General features: G+C 53.2%; 1 protein-coding gene across 2 annotated transcripts in view; it reads left to right on the plus strand.

The window, feature by feature from the left end:
• PPP2R2C (protein phosphatase 2 regulatory subunit Bgamma) overlaps positions 1-23,148 on the plus strand; it is a 161,491-nt gene extending 138,343 nt beyond the window's left edge. For both annotated transcript variants that reach the window (XM_040237297.1, XM_040237298.1), the window contains exons 7-9: positions 3,883-4,052; positions 9,742-9,833; positions 20,337-23,148. In XM_040237297.1, coding sequence (XP_040093231.1) covers positions 3,883-4,052; positions 9,742-9,833; positions 20,337-20,628 — 554 coding nt within the window. In that variant the 3' untranslated portion in view covers positions 20,629-23,148. The remainder of the gene's footprint in view (positions 1-3,882; positions 4,053-9,741; positions 9,834-20,336) is intronic.
• The last annotated feature ends 532 nt before the right edge of the window (positions 23,149-23,680 follow it).

Genomic DNA, 23,680 nt, shown 5'->3' on the forward strand with positions numbered 1-23,680 from the left:
TAAAATGTCCTCAGTGATTCTGTCAATCAGAAGGGAGATCCCCTTGTCTCTTATTAATGCCCTGGGGATGTTCAGGCTGTTGGGGTAGGGGTGGGGATTGATACAGAAGATTCTGCAGTCTTTCAACAACAACAAAAATAGTTGTATTGAACATTTCAACCCTACTTGGTGCTCTGTGGTGACGTAAATGGGAAGGAAATCCAAAAAAGAGGGGCTATATGTGTACATATAGCTGATTCACCTTGCAGTACTGTAGAAACTCACACAGCATTGTAAAGCAACTGTACTCCAATATGAATGGATTTTAAAAACACATTAAAATAACAGCAACAAAACAATGTCATAGAAATGTTTGAAAAGAAAGCTGAGAACTTATCTGTATAACTTTTCTCAGGCTTGTTAATACCCCTTCCCACTAATCTTTCTCAGTTCTGGTGCTTTTGTGCTTAAAACAAACCATCAGAAATGCCCATGGACAGCCAGAACTGAGGTTGCCTTGGGCTGTTGGGAGCTTCTGTTTTCAACTATGGATTCGGTCATCCTCTCAGCCTTTGACCTTTGTGGCTCCGTGCTCCTTAAAGCTGGCAGAAGACACAGCCATGGCCCTGTGACATCCTGTACGGATGCTCCTCTGTGATTCTGGCCCCCGTAGGTCACCAAACTCCCACAAGGCGTGGGAGCTCTGGGAGGTGGGAGTGCAGTGAGCTGGACCAGACCTCGTGGTTTGGGTGGAGGCCAGAGGGAACCAGTGAGGCAGGCAAGGGGTACAAAGTCGGGGTGCAAGAGACAGACCCCACTTTATGCTTTTTATATTTTTAAAAAAATTTTTTATTTTACTTTTAATTGAAGGATAATGATAGTTACTTTACAATATTGTAATGGTTCCTGTCATACATCAACATGAACGAGCCGCAGGCATACATACACATCCTCTTAAACCTCCCTCTCACCTCCCTCCCGGCTCCACCCCTCTAGGTTGCACCAGAGCACTGGCTTTGGGTTCCTGGCATCACACAGCAAACTTCCGCTGGCTATCTATTTTATATATGGTAGCATACATGCTAAGTCGCCTCAGTCACATCTGACTCTTTGAAGCCCTATGCACCATAGCCTGCCAGGCTCCTCTGCCCAAGGGATTCTCCAGGCAAGAATACTGGAGTGGGTTGCCATTTCCTCCTCCAGGGGGTCTTCTTGACTCAGGGATCAAACCCGGGTCTCTTTATGTCTCCTGCATTGGCAGATGTGTTCTTTACCACTAGCACCACCTGGGAAGCCCAATGACTATGTTTCAATACTACTCTCCATGCTTTTATATCTTACCTTCTGTCTGACCCTTTGCAGCAGAGATGCTGATTCAATCGAGAGAGAATTCCTGCCACATACCCGGGGAAGTACAGGGCACCACCCATGTCCCTGCTGAGAGTTTGGGGTACACTTCTTTAAATCCGTCTGCCCCCTTGCCCCCAAATATTAGGTCCATATCCCTGTTCATTTAAAGACAATACAGAATCTCACTGCTTCAGTTTAAGTAGGGAATCAGCATTGAATTTTTTTTTTCTTTACTCCAGGCATCTGAGAGAAGAGGGAAATGCCGTTGATTTAATTTGGGGCTTAACAAAGAAACATTATGAATGTTTATATCTGCAGAAATAAAGGTGTCAGTTTAATTACTATTACGAGGTACAAAACAGAATTATGTGAGATGACCAGTCAAAATCCAGAGGTTTTAGAGGCTAAAGGTGACCCACCAGGAGGTCTCCTCACCACCGCAGGGAGCAAAATCCTAGAGAAACCCACAGCTCGCCTTGCCCACCCTCTCTCCAAGCCCTGCTGTGTCTTCCCATTGCCCGTGGGATGATGTCCTTCCCCTGGTTTATAGTTCCAGGCTCACGCCTTTCTCAATCTCCCTGGCCTTCAGCTCATCGCTGCCCCAGGGCCTTTGCACATGATATGACTTCTGCCTGGAGTTCTCCTCCCTGGTATCTCACTTCATTCACATCTCTGCTCAGATGTTCTCTCCCATAGAGGCCCTGTCCATTCAAATCACCAGCCCCTCATTCTCCTTGTATCCTCACTTACTTTGTCTTTCCTCCCAGCACTCACCACTGCCCCCACAGTATTGCATGTCACTGAGCTTCACTGTCTGTCTTTGGGAGGAGAATAGGGGCCCCAGTAAAGTGGGGACCTTGCTCAGTGCAGCACCCCAGGCCCTCAAGCAGTGCCTGGTTATGGTGGGTGCTCAGCATGGACTGGCTAACGGAGAGAACGAAAGCATGCCTGCAGACGTGAGCACGTGAGACCATCAGATTGGCCTTGAAATGTTCTCTGCCACCCTGCAGAGGGGAATCTGGGCAGGCGCTGTATTTCTGGGAAAGGCAGGAGCAGTGGGAAACGGGGTTCCCAGATGGGGTGTAAGGGGCTGGGACGGACCTGGCAAGTGGTGTATGGGACGTCCCCATAGAAGAGGCACCAGTAGATGGGGCACTCTGGTGAGCCTCTGGGGACATGTGGTCAGCCTTGTGCTCCCTGTTTGAAGCCTGGAGGCTCATAGCAGGCCAGGAGGCAGAACATTCACCCAGTTGGTGCCCCGTCGGGACAGCTGGACAGGTCATCAAACTTTTGAGTCCTTCTAGACTGGCTGGATATGGCTGCCCACCCACCACCCCATCCTCTTCCCTGAGCCCAGGGCCATCCACAGCCCAGGTCCTAGTTGGTCATCAGGGACGGTAAGGTCCATCCTGCTGCAGGACCAGGGCCACTATAGGGTCTGATTGGCCAGTGAGGGTGTTGGTCGGCAAACTGGTGGGACAGCCAGCAACAGACCTGAGCCTGGAAGAGCTCATCCCACTGCACAGAGACCTCTGTGTGTCAGGAAGGCCTGGTTACAGAGACGGCAGGGAGGGGACACTGCGTGGGGACCCCGCTCTGGGATACCTGGTAGGGGCAGGAAGCTCTTGCCTTCAGGGGCCAGGAAAGCAACATCCTCTGTGGAGCAGCAGGCCTGCAGTAATGGGAGGTGGGAGGCCAACGAGACTCACAGGTTGTACTTGTGGCGGCGAGATCTGATTTTGCTGCAACCCCTATGGCAGCCAAACAACACACCTCAGAGTGGGATTCGGCTACGTGTGCCCAGCACACCAGAAACAGAGGCCCCTGAGCCAGTTAGAACCGCACAGGGTGCCCCGCCTGGTCCAGAGCGTGGTCCAGCACCTTCCAGGATGCTCGGACGCCTCACGGGCCTGGAGTTCAGAATCGCCAGCAGGAGGCAGCAGAGAGCAGCACAGTGAGCACCGCTAGGGCAGCTCTGAGATCTCCGGCGTGGCTTTTAACCATCCATGCCTCAGTTTCTTTGGCTGTAAGATGGGAATATTACTGGTACCGACCTGACATTTTTATTGGGGAATTCAGTTCAGCTCAGTCGCTCAGTCGTGTGTGACTCTTTGCGACCCCATGGACTGCAGCACGCCAAGCTTCCCTGTCCATCACCAATTCCTGGAGTTTACTCAAACTCATGTTCCTCTCGTTGGTAACGCCATCCAACCATCTCATCCTCTGTCGTCCCCTTCTCCTCCTGCCCTCAATCCTTCCCAGCATCAGGACCTTTTCCAGTGAGTCAGTTCTTTGCATCAGGTGGCCAAAGTGTTGGGGGATTAGATAAGGTCACGTTCGGGAAAGTTCAGCGCAGAATCTGGCTCAGAGTAAATCTCCATAAATACTGTTCCAAGAGCTAGTTCTCCCCACTTGGAGGACTCAGTCGGGCGTGTGCCTTCCAGTATTTAGTTATAGGTTTGATGAATGAATAAATGACTGCACGGAGCCCTCTGTTGTTCGAACCTCACAGGCGGGAGCAGCCCAGTGACCTGATTGTTTCTGTCTCCGCAGTATTTGAAGAGCCTGAGGACCCTAGTAACCGCTCCTTCTTCTCGGAAATCATTTCCTCCGTGTCAGACGTGAAGTTCAGTCACAGCGGCCGGTACATGCTCACCCGCGATTACCTCACGGTCAAGGTCTGGGACCTGAACATGGAGGCACGCCCCATAGAGACCTACCAGGTGGGCGCCACGACCTGGAAAACCTGGGAGCCCTTCTGTGGGTGGGAGACCCCAGCCCTTCCCTGTGCTTTTGCATGGAGGGGCTTTCCCAGCTATCAGTGGCTTTCATCAGCCCATTTTGCAGGTGAAGACACTGAGGCTCAAGAAATCAGGCAGCTCATCTCACATAGCTCAGCCCAAGGGCAAGCTCAGCCTCGCCTCACGGGGCACTGAGGGTCCTCTGCTTACTGGCTCCTGCTCAGAGGCAGGGCTGTGACTAGGCCTTCAGTTCAGGCCCCAGAGGACAAAGATGAACCTCACACTGGGCTCAATTTGAGGGTGCAGACGACGGCTTCCCTCCCCTGTAGCCAGTGTCTGCAGTCCTACCATTAAGGCAGGTTAAGCACTGCCTTTTCCCAGGGAGCATCCTTAGCTGGTGATGCAGTGGTGAAATGGGAGCTTGGAACATTTCTAAATCTTCAGGGCAGGCTTTTTCAGCCAGGCCTATAGGATGAAGCCTGGGACACCTACCTGGAAAGTTGTTTGTTCTTTTTCTGCTATGGTTCATCCATATATATGAGGGAATGAAAGACAAAATTCATGTGATGTTACAATTTGGTAAAAATATAGGATTATTTTAAAGCTGCTTTGTAGCTGCTCCAGTTATGTTTCTAGCTGGGGCAATCTGGAAGGCTTCTTGGAGGAGGTGACATTTGTTCTGAACCTTGTAGGACTCAGTCATGCAGATAAGAGTGGGAAAAGACCTCATCAGAAGACCCAGCCAAATTCTTATAGTGTCACCAAGCATCAGGTGCACACAGGGTGCCACCTACACTTGCATCTCTATTCCTTTCTGCCCCTCTGAAGAGGGCACCATGGGCCCCATTTGGAAGGAACCTAGGGTACTGAGAGGTGATGATATGGGGAGCTGCCTCACAGCTGGGCAGTGACAGACTCGGAGCCCAGATGGGAGCCCTACAGCCCCCTTCCCTGTCCTCTGTCCTGCCAAGGCCTGGGGTGCAGCCTGTCCCAGGAGAGGGAGGGGCCCCACTGGGAAGGGGCACAGAGCTGAGAGGGGAGGATTGGGGTTCAGAGTCTGACCTTGGACACATATGCTCCTGGCAGCCTCATGCTCACAACAGTGTCTCAGAAGGTTCTGGTGCACCCTACCCCCGCCCCCCCCCCCCCAGCTTCCTCAGGACAATGGATTCATGAAAGGGCTCCTTTGTTATCCACGTATGTTTACCAGAAGTCCTGCCACTCCCTCCAGTTCTGACCCAGGCAGGCCTCCTGCTCCCATGGCACAACCCAGGAATGGATCAACTCCTCCTCTAACCCTCAGGAGTGGCAGGGGTCAGAGATTGGGGCAGGAATGACATAACCCCTGCTCAGGCCTGTGGGGATGACCGTTCTGATGCCTTCCTAGAGCCTGTCCAGGGACATGAGTGTTCCAACTCCCTTAGCACCTCCCCACCGCCACCAGCCTTCCATGTCCTTAGAGGCAGCAAAGGCCCACAGACCCTGAAACTAGATGTTGAATATGAGCATTTTGGTGGGGGGGCGGGGGGCGCGGTCCAGAGCCTTCAGATTCTCAAAGCACATGAGGACCCAATAAAGCAGGAGAATCACTGCTCTCGAGGACAAAGCCCAAAGCTGGTTGCTTGGCTTCTGGCCTCACTGACCTCTTGATTCTAAAATAGTAATAGCTACATAAAACCAACATAGTACCTAATGTCTTTAGTTGCTGTGCACTAGAAATTGTGTATTGCAGATTGGTGTTTGGCTGACTTGCAGCACTGAATAGATAAGAGCCTTTCTCTCTTTAGAGAAGCTGGAGTGTCCCAGAAGAGTGAGCAGCTTCCTGCCCTATTCAGTGTCCCAGAAGCTGCTTTGGTGATTTAATTCCCCAACATTTGCATGATGTTGGTTTTCTACCTTCCTGAGTGATACCTCATGGTGGGAAAACGGCTGCCACAACTCCAGGAATGATGCCAACCTTCCAGGCAGGAAAATAAGAGGACATGTGACAGGCTGTGCTGGTTGGATCTGTGGTATATTTTATCAGGAACACAAAAGCTTTCCCAGAACACTCCTCAGAAGACCTCTTTCAACTCATTGGCTAGGATGAGCCCCTGACCAAACTGGGAAAATTAGTAGCTTTATGGCCTCTGTGGATGAAGAAGGCAGGGAGAAAGGGGTGTTGAGTCAGCCAGCCCTTGGCACGTGCTGCATTGATCAAAGACCTTGGCACATTTTCCTCTTCCAAGCCTCCCTGCTGCCCTGGGAGGTGGGGACGGTGTTCTCTCGATCCCATTTTATTTGGAGAAAACTGAGCTAAATGGCATATCTGTGGTGGTAGAATTGCAAGCAATGGACCTTAGATCGGTGCTCACATCTTCCTTACACCAGAGTCCACGCCCTTCCTTACCCTGCCACCAGAGTGTGGGAGGCACTCAGTGTTTAGGAAACAAGAGCACGTGTGTTAGGACGAGTGCATCAGTGAGGCTGCCGTGACTGCATGGAGCACACACACATGCCAGCCTGGCGGGCGAACGTGAGCACCCCACAGTCTGCGGCCGGGGATGAGGCCAGGCACCATTTATCCCACTCATCTTAGTCGCTCCACACCCCGGCCAAGCGTTCCGTGCCCCGACAGATACCCTGGGCTCAGAGGGAGGGTAGGAGCCACCGCCTCACTCTCCAGGGTCCCAGACGACAGGAACACAGTGAACCTGAGCTTGGTGTGCCCGTGGGTCAGGAGACCCCAGGCCACAGACACACACCGTAGGAGAATCACCGAGGGCTGTTACGGAAGCAGAGTGGAGAAGGGGGAAAGGCTTGGGGAGGGACCCCGCTCTTTCTTTCAGACAAGTGGCCCACCTGGGGAGCCCAGCCACACCATCTCCAGTTGCCTCTAATACCACTCATTCATTTTTTAAAAGCTATATTGAGGCCCTGTGATGTGCCAGGCCCTCTGCACCGCACTGGGAAGTTGTTGGGGAATGGGACAAATGGATCTTGCTGCAGGGACATCCATTCCAGCAGGAAAGATGCCCAGAAACCAAGCAAACAAGCAGGTGAAATAATCACAGGCTTCCCAAAGGATGGCAAATAAACCGGAGGCTGCGGCAGAGGAAACAGGCGTGCTGGAGCCTAGGAGAAGTAAGGGCATGAGCCCTCCGCAGGGAGGGTGTTCCCAGAGGCGGGACCAGCAAGTGCCAAGGCCCTGAGGCAGGAACACGGTTAGCGCACGCAAGGAATGGTGAGGAGCCGGCTGGAGCAGAGTTAGCCTATGGGAGGGAAGAAAAGCCTGAGGTCAAAGAGGTGACCAGGGGGACTTGTGTGCCCTGGAGGGTTTTGAGTAGAGGCATGACATGGTCCAGCTTAGTTTCCAAGGAATCCCTCTTGCTGCCTATAAGATAGACCAAGGCTAGGGGGCGTGGGGAGCAGACACAGGAGGACGGGCTTTTACCAGGAGGGCTTTTGCAATAAGCTGGGTGGGGGTGCTTGGAGCAGGCTGGCAGCGTAGGACGGATGTGGTGAGAGGGACTGGCTCCGGATCACTGAATCCTGGATAAGCTGAATGTAGGTGTGAGAGGTAAGGAAAACGTGGTCATTTGCAGCCCCTGTACCAGTGGAAGGATGAGGGATAGAAGGACAGCCAGGGCTCAGCCGTGCTCAGCCTTAAGGGGTCTCTGGCCCACCCTTGTAGACAGCTAGACAGTCCAGTGTGGGCTTCTGGGAGAGAGATCCTGGCTGGAGAGAAACATCTGGGTGATGTCAGCCTATGGACAGAATTTAAAACAAGAGCGCAGGTCAGGTGGGAAGATAAGGGTGGGAGAGCAAGCTTTGTGGGTGGGGCGGGGAGAGAACCTTCTCTGGGGAGGGGTGTGTTGGCCAGGGCCTGAGGAAGTCCTAGGTTAAGAACCTTCCAGTCTGGCAGAAATCAAGTCAATATTATAAAGTAATTATCCTTCAGCTAAAAATAAATAAAGAAAAGCTGCCTGAAAACAACAACAAAATCACAATCATGAAAAAATAAAAATAATTAAAATAGATTCTGAGACAAAAAAAAAAGAAAGAAACTTCCAGGCTGTGGGGTCAACATAAGCACAAAGTCAGGGCAAGAGCCCCCGGTGCCCCAGGGAAAGAGTCAGAGAGAGATGTGTAGCCTGGGGAAATCCAGGGAGGCTGTCGGAGGAGGCGTTCGGTGTGCTCAGCCGCTCAGTTGTGTCCGACTCTCTGCAACCCTGCGGACTGTAGCCCACCCGGCTTTTCTGTCCATGGGATTCTCCAGGCAAGAATAACGAGTGGGTAGCCATTCCCTTCTCCAGGGGATCTTCTAAGACCCAGAGATTGAACCCATGCCTCTAGCGTCTCCTCCACTCGCGGCGGCGGGGCGGCCCCCCGCGCGGCAGTCGGTTGGGGGGAGTTCTTTACCACTAACGCCACCTGGGAAGCTCTGCTAGAGGAGGGCACCTCCTCTAAAGCTGAGTGTTTAGAGATGAATAAGAGATTCCCAGACAGAAGAAGATGAAAACCTGCTTTTTCCTTCCCCCTCCACCGTCTCTGCCTAGCAGGAGTTGGGCATTTCTTTCTCTCCATCCCTCTGTAGGTAACTGGGCTCACAGATAGCTCCCCAGTGCTTTGCCCTGCATCCGTCTCCTAGAATCCTCACACTCTTCTCCAGGGGAGGGATCTCATGACCCCCTTTTCAGACAGGAAACCTGAGGCTCCAGGCAGCTAAGTGACTCTCCTGGGTCATGAAGACACACAGAGCCAAGAGTTCAGGCTTCATGTTACCCATTTACCTGCCCCTCCCCCACCCAGGTGACTCAGTGGTAAAAGAACCCGCCTGCCAATGTAGAGAACGCAAAAGATGTGGGTTCGATCCCTGGGTCGGGAGGGTCCCCTGCAGTAGGAAGTGGAACCCCCTCCAGTATTCTTGCCTGGAAAATTCCATGGACAGAGGAGGCTGGCGGGTTACAGTCTGTGGGGCCGCCAAGAGTCGGACTTGACTGAGCATGCATGCACTCCCCCCACCCAGAGGCCAGGGCCATGCCCCTGAAGAGAGCTGGCACGCAGGAGGCCCCGTGGGCACAGAGCTTGTGCGATCGGGGCACCAACTCTCCTGTGGTGTCAGGTTACCCTGGGAGAGGAGCTCCCTTGTAAGCTGTGTGACTTCAGGCCAGTTGCTTAACCTCTCTGAGCTTCAGTGCCTCATCTATAAACAGGACAGAGATCACACTTGAGAGGCCTGTGTGAACGTCCTCTTTTTCTCCATGATGGTCACCAGTGTGCTCACGGTGACTATTGTCCCCAGAGGACAAGGCCCTATTCCCATCACTTACATTTGATCCCAGAACAGCCCATGAGGTGTGTGCTCTTATCACTTTAAGGAGGAACAGACCACAGGTCAGAGAGGTGAAGTCACTGTCTAGGGTCACACAGCCAGGGAGGGGCAGAGCCAGGAAGTGGGTCCCTTTGGTGTTGTTCCCTTCGTCACTGTGACTGTCCCCTATCTGGCCACAGCTCAGAGGTTGGCCGTGTGCCAGGCTGTGGACCCTTCCCAGTGATCAGGGTTGAGTCAGGAGTGCCATCCAGACCCCGGAGGGCACAGCCCTGCTCAGTGAGACCCTCCTCATGGAGAGGGGACCAGGACTCTCCAGGCACCCCCTTGACTCACCCCATTGTTCCCTTCTCCCACCAGGTCCATGATTACCTTCGGAGCAAACTCTGTTCCCTGTACGAGAATGACTGCATTTTTGACAAGTTCGAATGTGCCTGGAATGGGAGTGACAGGTAACCTCAGACCTTGGCCCTTGGCCCTTGGCCCTGTGGGCCCAGTTGCTGATCTGGCATGGTGGGGGGGTGGGGGGGTGGGTAAGATGGGGCCAGAATTCCCTGTTATCCAGCCAAAGGAATCAAGGTGTTCCAAGGAGCCCCAGCCTTTCTTGTAGACAGGCTCAAGCTCTGAGCTCTCAAGTTCGAGGATGGAAATGAAACTTCACATTCTGAAACTACATCCATTTGGAGCCCCGTTCTCCTGAACAGTAATGGAAGCATCTTCAGACAATTCTGGGCGCCTTACCACACAGCCTCTTCCCCAGGTTGTCAAGGGTGAGGGGTATATTAGGGCCACGTCCCCTGTGGGGCAGAAGGCTTTAGCCACTGGTCTACACCCGCCTCCAGCTACTATGGCTTCTGCTTCCGGCCCACAGGGGCTCCAGAGGGTGCTTCCAGCTCCTGCATCTTCTGGGACAAGGGGGCTTCCACAGGTGTGCCCGCCCCTCACAGCCCTGCCCACCTGGGAAATGGACCTGAGCCTGACTTGAGTTCCTGTTTCCTCATCACCCGGCTCAGCCCAGGGCAAGCGTGGACAGGGAAGGTCCAGGACAGGGACTCGGGTAACCAGACCACACGGGGATGAAAACCACATCCAGGACATCAGCACTTCACCCGTCACACTTCACAACCGGAGCAGGGCTGTGATGGGTGAGAAGGGACAGGGTGCAAGCCGGCAGCCCTCCACTCGGGTGCATCCAGGGGTGTGGACTCCATCAGTCCCAAGCGTCCGGCCATAAGAAGGCTGGGCTCTAAGTGTGGCTGGCATCGCCGGGGTCCTGTGAGATCCTCTGTGCTGTGATGCTGCGTGGCTATGAGCACAGGCCCCCTGGGACCGTCGGGGAAGGCGGGTGGGGGGAGTGGCAGAACCACAGGGACAAGACCTGAAGGGCACCCCTGGAGCAGGCTGGCCCCAAGTGGGACCTACGTGCTATATCCAGGGGTGGAGGACCCCTTAGAGCTGCTGCCAGCATCTTGGGGCTCACCTGGCTGAGGGGTCTCCACGTGGACAGTGCTCTCTTAGGGACTGGAATGGTGGGCACACACTGAAGGCTGCTTAGAAAAGCAGGTGGAGGCCCTGGCCTGGGACTGGACGGATGCTGCTGGGTCAGAGGGACATGGCGCTCCCTCAGGGGGCCTGCACCCAGGCTGACACGTTGGGGGTCCCCCAGCGAACACCGGCAGCAGGTCTGGGAATCTATTAGAGTCTCAGAAGACAGACTTGCTGCTGGAAAAGGGGGATCCCAACACTGCTCCGTGCGTGTGTGTCTGTCTGTCTGCCGGTGTTGGGCTCCCTCCTGATCGTGACCATTGCCCGCCCTTCCTCCATGTCACCACCAGGGGGCAGCCATGAACAGTGAATGCCGGGCTTCCAGAGATGGGAGCCGCCTTCTCTTCCTGGCTTTCCTGGGCCCAGCCTGCAGCTCAGCTGTCCTGCTTCTCACCCACCTCTTCCTGCCATGCCAGCCACCCCAGGCCTGACAGTCCCTGCCACCCACCTCCACAGCCCATTCTGCTCCTACCCCCCTGGAACCCTCACCGCATTATACCTGGCTCACTCCTGCTGTCACTTCAAATGACTGACTCAACACAAAGCCACCTCCTCCAGGAAGCCCTCAGGGTGTTCCTCTCCATCTCGACACCTCCAGCCTCCTGGGTTTTCCTTCTGTGTCTTTGCATTTATTACACATTTTCACCTTGCCTCTTTCCCACTGGTTGGAGTGCCCCTGGAAGTGGGACTGTACCTCAGCCCATTCTAAGCCCCTGAGTTGAAGCCTCAAGTGTGTCCAGTCAATGACTGTTGACCTCCTGGAAGGTAAAGGGATGTGTCGCTTCCTTCCACTTCATCGAAAGCATCCTATGAGCCCAGCAAACCCCATAGAGGAGGTCTGTGTGTGTGTGTGTGTTAGTCACTCCGTTGCATCTGACTCTTTTCGACCCATGGACTGTAGCCCATCAGGCTCCTTTGTCCATGGATTTCTCCAGGCAAGAATACTGGAGTGGGTTGCCATTCCCTTCTCCAGGGGATCTCCCTGACCCAGGGATTGAACCTGGGTCTCCTGCATTGCAGACAGATTCTTTACTGTCTGAGTCTCCAGGAAAGCCCATAGAGGAGGATCCCAAGGTAAATAAAGCCTGATCCTTGCCTTCCAAGAGCTCAGAAGCTAAGGGGAGAAGCAAGTACTGCCCCTCAGGGCCCCCACCCTTGCAGACCAAAGCCAACCTTCTGAATCCCATAGCTCAGCATTTCCTGTCCTTCTTATGCTAATAGGAAACTTCCAGCATCCCGATTGTATACGTGGCACCAAAGAGCTAGTGGACATCTGATAACGCTCACAGCACCTCTTACCCAACTCCAGCAAGACCCGAATGGGCAGCCTGGGGGACAAGAAAGAGTGGAGGTTTTGGGGTCCGACACCCTGCATTTCCAGACCACACTCTACCAGTCTCCAGCTACTTGCTTAATTGTTGTCCTTGTTCAGTCGCTCAGTCGTGTCCGACTTTTGCGACCCCATGGACTGCAGCACTCCAGGCTTCCCTGTCCGCTATCTCCTGGAGTTTGCTCAAACTCATGTCCATTGAGTCGATGATGCCATCCAACTGTCTTATCCTCTTTCACCTCCTTCTCCTCCTGCCTTCAATCTTTCCCAAGCAGTCTGATCTCTCTGAGTCTGCTCACATGGAAAGTGGTTCGAATAAACCATGTCTTTCAAGGGCTGCTTTGAGGATGAGACCTTGTGTGTGATGCTCCTGGCAAGGCCATGCTCTGTATTGGCAGCGGGTGGTCCAGTGATTGGCACACATGGGTCTGTTGTCTGTCTTATCTTAAAGAACCCTGCTGAGCCTTCAAGACCCACCACAAATGCCATCTCTTCTAGGAAGTTCTCCTTGATTCGTTCTGCCTGGGAAAAAGGGATTTGTGTCAACTAAGCATCTTCCAGCTTCCCTGGTGGCTCAGACGGTAAAGAATCTCCTTGCAATGCAGGAGACCCAGGTTCAATTCCTGGGCTGGGAAGATCCCCTGGATAAGGGAATGGCAACCCACTCCAGTATTCTTGCCTGGAGAATCCCATGGAGAGAGGAGCCTGGCAGGCTACAGTCCACAGAGTCTCAAAGAGTTGGACATGACTGAGCAACTAACACTTTAAGCATCTTCCACTTGCAGGAATCAGACAAGCAAGCCTACGTTTGTTCTGATAAGTTCCAGCAAGACTATCTCAGAGCTCATGCTGTACCTTTGGGGCCATTTCTTCTCTGTCCACGCCCATCTCAGAGCCTCCCTGCTTCTTACACACTAGGTTCTTCCTCCCTGACTATGGCTGGCTCCCCCTTGCAGTTGGGGATGGTGACCCCAAATAGTCCCCCTTCCTTTGTCCTTCTGGACCACAATTCCCCTTCTGCTGCTGCTGCTAAGTCGCTTCAGTCGTGTCTGACTCTGTGCAACCCCATAGACGGCAGCCCACCAGCTTCCCCGTCCCTGGGATTCTCCAGGCAAGAACACTGGAGTGGGTTGCCATTTCCTTCTCCAGTGCATGAAAGTTAAAAGTGAAAGAGAAGTAGCTCAGTCGTGTCTGACTCTTCGAGACCCTACATAGACTGCAGCCTACCAGGCTCCTCCGTCCATGGGATTTTCCAGGCAAGAGTCCTGGAGTGGGGTGCCATTGCCTTCTCCAATTCCCCTTCTAGGTATATGGAAAAGTTCTCAGAGAAGGATCTGATTGGCTTTGTTGGGGTCACATGCTCACTTTTGCACCACTTTAGCATGAACAGGATCTGCTGCATGCCACAGTCGGCCAGAAGGGGGCAGTAGAGCATCACGAGTGACAGACCCTCCAGCCCCACGGGGATGGGGCAGGAGTCTTTCCCAGTGAAGCCAAGGCTGTGATCTTCAAGTGCAGACAAAGAAAACAAGACTTGCAGAGGTGAAGCAACTTACTTAGATGCAAGCCAGGGCAGGGATTCCCCTTTTCCCTGTTAAAGGAACCTTCTGGGGTGTTAGAGCACGCCTAAGAAGGGGAGCAATGGGTCAGTCTGACCTGGCGTGGTTTGCAGGATGCTGGGACCTGGTGTTCTGAGGTGGAAGAGACCCCTCCCTCTGCAGGTGTATGTGTGGGGGTCTCCCTCCTCCCCAGGGGTGTCCTCTGGATCCCAAACCTGAATGGAAGGGGGATTAGCAGCTGTGTGGATTGCAAATGACTTTAATGTTCTCACTCTCCCTTCCTTGATGGCTCAGGGGAAGGGTGGGTGTGGTGTGACAGGGCCCACTGGGTTCCGTGAAGTGTTCCCTGGAGAACCAGGGGGCTGCCTTCTCCCTTCTCTTGCCCCTGCAGGCACAGAGGGAAGGGTGAGGCCCCCAGTCCAGCCCCTCGGCAGGCAGCACCCTTCTCTGGAATCTGTCACCCACTCCCTCCTTCTGCTTCCATAATCTTGGGCGCCTAGTCAGACAGGTGGGCCACAGGGATGGTTAGAATCCATAAATGTTGTTCATCGTTCTGCCACTTAGTCATGTCCAACTCTTTGTGACCCCATGGATGGCAGCACGCTGGGCTTCCCTGTCCTTTGCTATCTCCTGGAGTTGGCTTAAACTCACGTCCATTGAGTCAGTGACGCCATCTGATCATCTCATCCTCTGTGACTTCAACATCAGCCCTTCCAATGAATGTTCAGGGTTGATTTCCTTAAGGATTGACTGGTTTGATCTCCTTGCTGCCCAAGGGACTCTCAAGAGTCTCCTCTAGCACCATGAATACCTGTTGGCATTTAATACATAAGAGGAGGTGGAATTTCCTGACCCCAGCACTGTTCTAAGCATTTTAGCATATTATCTAATCCACTCCTGGGGCTATTCTCACCAGGGGCTGGGGTCCCTCATTACCCCATTTTATAGATGGGAAAACTGCACGGGCCAGCCCTGTGACCCAGCCTGCAGAGCCCTACACCAGTGCACACCAGCTGGGGCAGTGACAGGGCGTCTGCCGGGGTCCCGGGCAGGCCCCCTCTTATCTGCAGAGCCAGACAGGCCTGGTGGGATTGCTGCCCTGGGGTCTGGAGGTCAGAGTTCATCCTGGCTGGTGACCCCTAGGCCTGAGGATTCTCTCTGCAAGGGTGCACAAGCATACCCACCCCCACACACACACATGCGCACACACACACACGCACATTGGAACCTCGCCCACCTCGCCCACCTCGCCCTCTCTCCTCCCTGCCTCTGCCTCCTGCTCCTGGCAGAAGGCACTGCCTGGGTGGAGGTCCAGGCCTCTCCCCAGTCCTGCAAGCCCCCCTGGCCATGCTCACTGCCCTGCTGTCTGTCCTGCACATGGGGACTCTGGCCCGGCTTCCTCATATCCACAGGGTACCCAGGACACTGCCACCCACTCCCCTGCCCACCTCTCCTCATTCATAGCCCTGCTGTGTCTGAGAGGCGAGAAGAGGCAACGGAGGGTGCAACCTGGGCAGCAGTACCCTGTGTCACCTCCCGAGCTCTGTGGGGTCGTCCCTGAGCGTCTGCTTGTGGTGGCCAGGGTCAGCCTGTCCATGCACCCCCCTGCTCCCCTGTCCCATCCCCTGGCCTTGGGACGCTTGGGCGCTGGGTGGTAGGATGGCCCCTCTGCTGTCTTCACCCCACCCTCCTCCCTGTCCTCCAGCCTGAACACGGGTGCGCCATGGCTGGCAGAGCCACTGGTTAAGGGGTAGGCGCTGCGGTGATGAATGCATTTCAGCAGCAGAGGATGAGCTGGTTAGATGGCATCACCGACGCAATGGACAGGAATCTGAACAAACTGCGGGAGATAGTGGAGGACAGAGGAGCCTGTTGGGCTACAGTCCATGGTGTCACAAAGAGTCAGACACAATTTAGCCACTTGAAGAGCAACAACACTTGGTGATGACCTGGCCAAGGGTCACATGCCTGGACCCCAAGGGGCAGCCACTGGCACACCCAGGATCCCTAGGTCAGCCCCAGAGACCCAGACTCTGGCTTCAGTGACTTTCAGGTGCCAGATCCTCTCTGATTTGAAGGAGTCTTGGTGGCTCAGAGGTTAAAGCGTCTGCCTCCAATACGGGAGACCTGGGTTCAATCCCTGGGTCAGGAAGATCCCCTGGAGAAGGAAATGGTAACCCACTCCAGTATTCTTGCCTGGAAAACCCCATGGACGGAGAAGCCTGGTAGGCTACAGTCCATGGGGTCGAAGAGTCTGACAGGACTGAGCAACTTCACTTTCACTTTCAGGCTCAGCCCACTTCCCGTCCCACACTGCAGGGGGAGGGGGTTCACACTGTCAGGAAGCCTCATGGGTCATAACTTAGGTGACATAGGAGCCCACCCAGCCTTCTCCGGGGTGAGCTGACATCAAGGGAGAGAAGAGGAGCCACTTTGGGAAGGAGGGCACCGAAGGCACTCTCTCCACCAACCGACCAGCAGCCAGCGGGCCTGGAAGGGGTGGGTTCCTCACGCCTACTCAGCACCTCCAGGGGCTTGTCATTTCATTGTCTCAACAACACTCAGATCTATTCACACCAATTAAGATTTTAAAACAGAAAAGAATAGAGCCAGAAAGTACATTAGAATTCTCCACCCACCCTCCCTTCTCCTCCAGGGATTAGATGAGTCTCTTTTAAAGGAGAACCATTTGACTGCCAGCCCCTCCCCACCCCCATCGCTCCCCCATATAGTGTCAGAGAAGCCACCCCACCCACCCCTGGTCTGTCCCCTGTCCGTGGGGGGTCGGAGGAGGAGGGGGACTGAGCAGGGCATTTCATGCCTTTCTAAGACTTCAGTTCAGTTGCTCAGTTGTGTTCGACTCTTTGTGACCCCATGGACTGCAGCACGCCAGGCTTCCCTGTCCATCACCAACTCCCAGAGTTTACTCAAACTCATGTACATTGAGTCAGTGATGGTATCCAACCATCTCATCCTCTGTCGTCCCCTTCTCCTCCTGCCTTCAATCTTTCCCAGCATCAGGTCTTTTCAAATGAGTCAGCTCTTCATATCAGGTGGCCAAAGTATTAGAGTTTCAGCTTCAGCATAAGTCCTTCCAATGAATATTGAGGACTGATTTCCTTTAGGATGGACTGGTTGGATCTCCTTGCAGTCCAAGGAACTCTCAAGAGTCTTCTCCAACAGCACAATCCAAAAGCATCAATTCTTCAGCGCTCAGCTTTATTTATAGTCCAACTCTCGCATCCATACATGACTCCGGAAAAAAACAGAACTTTGACCAGCCTGACCTTTGCTGGCAAAGTAATGTCTCTGCTTTTGAAATGGCAACCCACTCCAGTGTTCTTGCCTGGAGAATCCCAGGGATGGCGGAGCCTGGTGGGCTGCCGTCTTTGGGGTCGCAGAGTCGGACACGACTGAAGCGACTTGGCGGCGGCAGCAGCAGCAGCAGCAGGTTGGTCATAGCTTTCCTTCCAGTGTGGCTGTAACTGTGACCCTTCCATGGCATTCGCTTATTCATTCGGTCAGTCATTTGTTCATTCATTCATTCATTCGGCAGATACTGATTGCACTAATACCTACGAGGGGCAGGTACCTTCTGAACCTGCAGGTCTGGCTGTGACTAGGAGAAGCTTCTGGCCCTTCAGTCCATTTGGTTTACAAAGCATTGACTACATCCTTAATCTTCATGGGTTGGGAGGAGGGAGTTGTCCTCTGCTTGGTCAGCTCCTGTTGGCTGTTGCTGGGGGTTGTCTTTCCTTCAAGGACCACTTACCCCTAGGAGGGCCAAGTCAGGCCCTGGGGACTCAAACAAGACACACGTGCCCCCGGAGCCCCCACCTGGTGTGGAGACAGAAGCACAGGTGGATGCTTGCCTATGGATGATGAATTAGTGTTTCGAGGTGAGCCCAGAGGTGTCCCCCACCCCCGACCCCAGCTCCCGTCACCACCCTCCTCCTCCTAAGAAACTGTGCATGGATGTTGACCCTGTGCGGCATCCACAGGCCTGCATGCCCACTGGCCTCTGGCTGGGTTTAACCATGGGGCACACTAGAAGGAGCCTGAGGGTGGCGAGAGAGGCTGCAGCGTTCATCCCCCCTGTTCCCTGTCGTCTTGGCTAACCGTGTCCCTTAGGGCACAGCCTCCTTCAGAGGACAGCCCCCTTCACACAGATTTCTCTGTCTCTGGTTCTTTCTCTCTCTCTTTCCTATGACTCCTCCCTCCCTTCATGTCTCAGGCCTGGGTGGCAGAGGGGGGGGTGCCACGGGTTTCAAAACCTACAAATGTACCAGTCTCTGGGCACAGCACTTTCCCTGGATTCCCTTAGAACCTTCCAGAACATGTGTGAACAGTCCTTTTATGGAGCTCCTCCCCAACCACCCAGTTGGCATGTGCCCTCTGCCCCCTTCTGCCTGGATGCCCCCAGAACAGCCTCGGAAGAGCCACTTTATGCAAGGGGTGTTGCATCCTCATGGCCCCCAAACACCCACCCACCCGTCTCTGAACACGAGGTCAGAGAGAGTTTGGGTGTCAAGAGGAGGTGGCGCCCATCACTAGCCACTGCAGTGGCTCTGGCCGCAGGTCATAGGTGCACGGCGTCTCCAGGAAACACACAGCCTGGGCAGGGAGCCACTCGTGGGCTGGAACCAAAAGAGCCTCTGACCCAGACGCACCAGGCCCCAAGCCAAGGAAAATTTCCTTTCTGTGAAGAATCAGAACTCAGAGGGCAAGACTGATCGGTGAGAAGGGAGACACAGAGCTGTGTTCTCACATGGGGAGACAGAGGTCACCCTCCCCTCGGCCTTCTGCTGGGGCCCCCCTCTCCCTGAGCAGCGTTAGTGACCTGGCAGGGGCCTCCCTCCCCAACCCACATCCAGGCCACCCCCATCAAGCCGAGACCGACGTAAGAGATGGTCTACAGGTGAGTTCAGTCCAGTTCAGTTCAGTTCAGTTCAGTTCAGTCGTTCAGTCGTGTCTGACTCTTTGTGACCCCATGAACCGTAGCACGCCAGGCCTCCCTGTCCATCACCAACTCCTGGAGTTTATCCAAACTCATGTCCATTGAGTCAGTGATGCCATCCAACCATCTCATCTTCTGTCATCCCCTTCTTCTGCCTTCAATCTTTTCCAGCATCAGGGTCTTTTCTAATGAGTCACCTCTTCGCATCAGGTGGCCAAAGTATTGGAGTTTCAGCTTCAAAATCAGTCCTTCCAATGAATACCCAGGACTGATCTCCTTTAGGATGCACTGGTTGGAGTTCCTTGCAGTCCAAGGGACTGTCAAGAGTCTTCTCCAGCACCACAGTTCAAAAGCATCAATTCTTAAGTGCTCAGCTTTCTTTATAGTCCAACTCTCACATCCATACATGACCACTGGAAAAACTATAGCCTTGGCGAGGTGACTTAATCACAACTTGTCCATTCTCAGGTGGGCCCCAGGGACATGGGCTTGCCCAGGTCTCCCATAAAGATGCTACAGGTCGGGGCCTCAGCTCCCACACTCTCCTGGTCCACCCAGGTGGACCCCTGCCCTCTTGTGTCTCCTCCACATGAGATTATTCCTGTAGCTTGGATGAAGCCATGGCTCACGTGTGTAACCCTTGTAAACCTAGCGGTCCTCGTGGCTCCTCTGGAAGCAATGACACCATCAGGAAGTACAGTTCATCTCCAAAAGGGAAGAGGAGTTCCAATCAACCCACGTCTCTCCTGAAGAACACTGAAGGGGATCACTTCTGTACCCTCAGTATTGCTTTCCAGAATCTGTTCCCACCTCCCCAGTGACTTTGTATGCTCTACCCCCAGATGCTCCAAATCCTTAACCCCCTTCTTTCTCCAGGCCCAGATCCATGTAGCTGCTATTCTTTCTCTCCCAGCTCTTACTGTGTAGATTAACATCCTTTCTCTGATTCAACAGGAATGCCTTCTCCTTAGGGGAGGTGGGGGAGAAGAGGTGGGCAGTGAATAGACAAACAGAGAATGGGCTTTAGCTGGACGTGGGCGGGGTGTGTGTCTGTGAATGCCTGCACATGGATGGTGTGCGGAGTGATCGGTTAGTCACGCAACTGCTCAGACAGCAGGAGGATCCTAGGTTTCTACCAGAAGGATATGTCTGGCTGATTCAGGGGGGCCTGCCCTTTTTTGGTGCTGAGTTTATAGCCCTGTGTCTACTGTTTGTTTTCCTTTGCCCTCCTTCTGCTGTTGCCTAGTCTCATTGAAAGTCTAGGGCTCTCTCGCCTGGGATACAGGGCAAAGTACAAGGGAATGTTTTTATGATGCTTGGGGCGCGTTTTCAACGGTCTCAGCTCCCGGCTCTGTCTGTGTGCTGATGCAGCCCAGATATGGGGTGGGGACAAGAGGACCCCCACCCCCACCCCAGAGAAGGTGGGAGGAGGCAGGCCTGTCCCCGTCTGCTCCCACGGGGTCCCCATTCCTGCGGTGATAGCTCTGCAGCCCCGGGAAGGAGCGGCAGGCTTCCTTCCTCCTCCTCCGGGGGCCCAGCTGACGCCTGCCTCTCCTCCCACCAGCGTCATCATGACTGGAGCCTACAACAACTTCTTCCGCATGTTTGACCGCAACACCAAGCGGGATGTGACCCTGGAGGCGTCGCGGGAGAGCAGCAAGCCCCGGGCGGTGCTCAAGCCGCGGCGGGTGTGCGTGGGCGGCAAGCGGCGACGCGACGACATCAGCGTGGACAGCTTGGACTTCACCAAGAAGATCCTGCACACGGCCTGGCACCCGGCCGAGAACATCATCGCCATCGCGGCCACCAACAACCTGTACATCTTCCAGGACAAGGTGAACTCAGACATGCACTAGGTGCCCCGGCGGCCACGCGCCGGAGCGGCCACTGGGGGGTGCGGGTGGGGGGGTGTCCCGGGCCCCGTCCCTCCAAGCATCCCAGGACCGGACCCACCTTTGTGGATGATTTCTATTGGAACACAGGACAAACAAGGAGTCACAGTAAACCGACGGGATCGTCGGCCTGGAAGTTCACTTCTTGCCTCCCGTACTTTAATCGCGTGCAGTCTTTCCCGCCTTCTTAGGATGTTTTCCGTCTGCGCGTTCACTTTTCACGCCAGCGGTTTCCTTTCTGGGGGCCCCAGGAGCCCCGCAGTGGTGTGTCTCGCGCGCCTCACTGGCCCCAGTTGAGGGCTCCGGGGACAGATAACGAAGCTCAAACAAGCCAGCCAGGGATTCTTTTGATGCTAAATGGAGCAGTCGCCACTGTCTCAAAGCCGAGGGTCTCACCGTTTTGCATTTTGGATCGTGAATCCATGCTGAGAATTTGCGAGCTCCTCTTTTAGGTTATTTTAATGTCTTTCAGAATATCCCAGGTCCCTTACAGTTTCTCGAAAGGAAGGGGAGCGGAATCCCCCTACAGTGGGTGCGTGTTTTCTTCACCACTTAACCACCCTTTTCAGAGCATTTGCCCAGTGCTAGGCGTGGTGCCGGCCCTCCAGGCCCGCGGGTGTAACCCCCATGGCCTCTGTGCCAGCTCGCCTTTCATTCTGCAGCTGTCCTCTGCATCTCCTGGATGCAGGAGATCCAGGAACTCGTCCTGGCTCCCTCTGTGATCTTCCTGAATCTTCATCATGACCCTGAGAAGCAAGGGCCCGTTCATTTCCTCCATACGTGCCAACTGCACACTGAGTGCCAGGCTCCATGCCAGGGATTAAAGGTGAATAACTTGTCATTCCCCACTGTGCGCATGGGAAAACTGAGGCCCAAGGCCTGCATCAACCAAGGAGGGGCCAGGAATTCCGTCCAGGCCTTCCACAAGACCCTTTCCCTCCCACCATGTTGGTGGCTCATGTTAAAGCAACATTCCAGCCTGGAAGGTTCTGGAAACATCTCTTCATCTTGTGAAGCAGGACAGAGCAAGTAGGATGATGATGATGAGGGTCGGGGAGAACTGAGACGCAGAAAGGAGAAGACCCCCCCAGGTCTCCTCACCTGTTTGGTGATAAGGAACTCTGCCCTCTCTCCACCTCAGATGTGGACCCCAGCTCCTTTTCCAGATGCACTGAACTGTCTCCAAAAGAAAATTGCATGTTATGACCATTTTAAGATACCTTTTCTTTTCTGACCCCTTGTGGGCCAGTGAGAATGCGGTGTTTCCAGGACGGTTCCCTCCTACTTTGTCAGGATTGGTTTGGCCCACCCGCCAACCACGCCAACTTGTCTTTGCCCTTGGAACTCCCAGCGGAACCACGTGGCTTGCATTTTGATTCAGAAAGCAGAGTGCAGAGGCCTGACTGAATCTTTTTGTTTGTTTGTTTTTAACAAGATGTAACCTAACCCAGGAAATAGACCCAACTCAAGATTTTTCTCAGCGATAATGGTCTACTTTTGTGTGTGTCAAAGCACAGAACGCATGTGCACTCACTTCCAGCCATACAATAATTACACAAGGAAATGGGTCCATTGATTTTTTTTTTAATCAACATGAATGAAGAATGTTTGTTTATATATCACTGTAAAATCCAGGTGACCTGGACAGTATTATATGTACATATCTATTCTAATTAAAACTAACAATCACAGGATTGGATTCCTTTTTTTCCCTTTGTAAAGAGGTTCAAGAATGTGATAAATTGTATAGAAATCTTGTTGAAGCCAAAATCCAGCTCTGAGGGCCTTATACAATTATTCGGATATTTGGCACGATCATTTCCCTTTGTGATTCAGATGCTGAGAGGCAATTTGCATTTGCAGATGGAGGTTACTGATCAGATCATAGATTTAACACAGACCATTTCTACAAAGCGCAAAGCTTACACTGCATTCAAAAGGAGGTCTCAATACAGTTCCTGGTTCCTTACTCTGTTTTAAACTGTGGACACCAAACCGAAAAGGGAGAAGAAAGGAAAAGATCTTCTCAGAAGAAAAAGCATGTCTTTGGATCCCTGGAAAATAATGATGTCCGAAGCGTAATGAATAAAAGCATTGTGAGTAAAATGTGTGTTGAGAAAAGATGTTGACGAGGGAAGATGTAAAACTAGACATGGCAGAAGGGCCAGTAACATAGTCACAAACTTTGCTTCCTTCCTGTTTAAACTTCCTGCTCTTTTTGAATGTACGCGCATTCACATAGTCATTGTGAAGTTGTTGGGTTGTTTTCGTTTTCATTTCAATACTCTCTGAGGACTGATTGCTCGGTGGCTTCGGATACGTGGTGGTAGATTAGACAGGCCTGACCATTTTGGACTCTGTAACTCATAGGTGCATTCTTGTTTTCTTGGGTGTCTCACAAACTATCCACCTGTTGAATAAAATTATAAATATGTTAATACCAGCTTTTTCCAATAAAATAACAAATGTTACATCGAAAATGAGGCTCGGAATGCTGTTTGTTTTTAATGGGCTCCCAGCAAGAGGCACATGGCAGGTGGGAACACACATGAAAAGTGGGGTTCATCTCCAGGCTTTCCGGCCTCCATCTCCCAATGCAACTTTTAACCTTCCTCAGCTCTATTTCATCACCAAGGAAATGGAGCTAATAATAATACCAACCTTGTGGTCTGGGGGTTGTGGGGGGAAGGGCAAGATTAAATTGGACAACGGCCTGCAAATCACAGTGCCAGGCACATAAGCGCTCAATAAATGACAATTGTTTTATTTTGGTTTTTTTTGTTTTGTTATGTTTTGGAGCAAGTGAGCATAGCCTACCGTGATTTCCAAATATTGCCAGATTCTCCCATGATCATTTCTAACCCTCACATCCAACTTGAGAATATGGTACAGATGAGGAAATTGGGGTTCAGAGAAGTTAGGGAACCGGCTCAGAATCACACAGCTAGGGGATGCTGGAGCCAAGTTTCTAGTTTGGCCCAGTTAACTCCTAATATAGTGCTCACCCAATGGTACC

Source organism: Oryx dammah, unplaced genomic scaffold, assembly GCF_014754425.2.
Source record: "Oryx dammah isolate SB20612 unplaced genomic scaffold, SCBI_Odam_1.1 HiC_scaffold_3, whole genome shotgun sequence".
Taxonomy (NCBI): Eukaryota; Metazoa; Chordata; class Mammalia; order Artiodactyla; family Bovidae; genus Oryx; species Oryx dammah.